This window comes from Etheostoma spectabile, chromosome 4 (assembly GCF_008692095.1).
Source record: "Etheostoma spectabile isolate EspeVRDwgs_2016 chromosome 4, UIUC_Espe_1.0, whole genome shotgun sequence".
In the NCBI taxonomy this organism is placed as follows: Eukaryota; Metazoa; Chordata; class Actinopteri; order Perciformes; family Percidae; genus Etheostoma; species Etheostoma spectabile.
This window is the reverse complement of record NC_045736.1, coordinates 10,461,783-10,463,539: the sequence shown is the minus strand read 5'-3', so window position 1 is coordinate 10,463,539 and position 1,757 is coordinate 10,461,783. Positions and strand designations below refer to the sequence as shown.

Here is a 1,757-nt window from a genome sequence, read left to right as displayed (position 1 = left end):
TTTCTTTTTAGATAAAACAGATGTTGACAAAGTTCCCTTTTGGGGACATTATTTGAAATTGGGGGAAATTGGAAGTTGGAAAATAGGTTATAAATTGCAATATATCGCAGAATATCGCAATAACGTTGTATCGTGGCATAAGTATCGTGATGATATTGTATCGAGAGGCGTCTGGTGATTCCCACCCATAGTGAATAGGTCTATTAGGCTACATTTTGAGTGCCCTTTAGGCTACAGTTGGCCAAATAAATGGTCACATAATGACAGCCTATCTTCCTAAATTTGTCATTGGCTGACTTTCACATTAAGATCTGTTAATCTTCGTGACTAAAGCAGCCTATACATATTTCTTGTCGCTGTTTTTTCGGATGTGGATGGTTGTTGGTGGTACGTTCAGGGCTGGCTGCGAGTACCTGTGAAGCCCTGCCTTCTGAGATGAGTTGTAGCCGTCTGTCGGATTACAGCCTGTACGCAGCCAGTGAGAGCTTTATTCTCTTTGAATGAGGAAAACATCATGTCTGCCTAAAAGCTGTCACATGGGGCCGAGGAGAGAGAGGAGGAGGGGGGGGGATTCGCTTCCTGAAATGCTTCTCGTCACGGGCTGTGTATTGTTTGTTTTCTCTCTCTCTCTAACGTAGCATCGCATCGCGTTTCATTTCCCGTCCGGATCTTTTGCTCTCGGCGCTGATGATGATCAGCAAAGTTAAAAACGCCATGTCCACTCTGGTTGGAGGGATGATGCCGCACGGACACCACCACCACCACCACCACAACCATCACTCAGGTGGCGGCCAGACCTGTGGACCGGACAGCCTGCCGCCGCGCTTCCCCTACGGCCGCCCGGATTTCTTGGATCTCACCCCGGAGCTCCTGCAGTACTCCACCGAGCACGCATCACGGCCGGTGCTCACGTTAAAGAGAGACAGCAGGCTTCCCTGGCGGACAGGATACGCAGAGTAAGTGGCGTTGATTTGACGAAAATGTCCACACAGACACACACCTAACCAAATAGTCTGATTTTAATATCGTCCTGGTGAGTGTCAGCCGGGGCCTGTGGTGCTGCAGCCTCAGCACCTTTGGGAGCACTGCATCAGCCAAATGATGGCCTTTTTGCTGTTGTACAGTTTCTACCTCAGTGTTCCTCCCCTGCTGGAAATGACAGGCTATTTGGAGTGTAATAATCTAGTGAGAAATGCTCTCAAATTGAAACAATGCGTTCTTGAATAAAGATAGGAATATAACTCCATAACAATCAGTCAAAACGCTCCCTATCATGCCAGTGACATTTGTGTTCAAAGATAGCCTATTTGACGAGCCTGCATGCTCCTCCTTAACTCGATTGTCAGCCACTACAAAAGTGAAAGCAGGAAATGTCTACATACATAACAAGTATTTCTTTGTGTTTTCTTACATACATTTCATACCTTGAAAATTCAACCTGTTCGAGAGCTCAATTTTGGGGAGTTTATTTGTATTTTTCATTCCCAAAGAGCATTTGAGCCTGTTTTTGTTTATTGCTTTGAATTGTTTCATCTCTGTCTTTCAAAAATTAGAAAAGGTTTAGTGACCAGTGACCATTCACATTTTTTTGTGAACGCAGTTGCAGAACTTCCCTCATCGTGCTCGTTGCTTTACTGCAGGTGTATTCGAGTATAAAAACACCTGCAGTAAAGCAATGAGCACAGGTAGAAACAAAGTAGCACTTTTTAATTCACACTATTGACCAGAATTTTGCTGTGTGTGTGTGTGTGTGGGGG

The 1,757-nt window shown here is 45.1% G+C and overlaps 1 protein-coding gene across 1 annotated transcript in view; it reads left to right on the top strand.

Annotated features, from left to right (window-relative positions):
- The first annotated feature begins 386 nt into the window (after positions 1-386).
- The window catches only part of ppm1j (protein phosphatase, Mg2+/Mn2+ dependent, 1J), an 18,799-nt gene continuing 17,428 nt past the window's right edge, over positions 387-1,757 (top strand). The window contains exon 1 of the mRNA XM_032513926.1: positions 387-956. Coding sequence (XP_032369817.1) covers positions 688-956 — 269 coding nt within the window. The 5' untranslated portion in view covers positions 387-687. The remainder of the gene's footprint in view (positions 957-1,757) is intronic.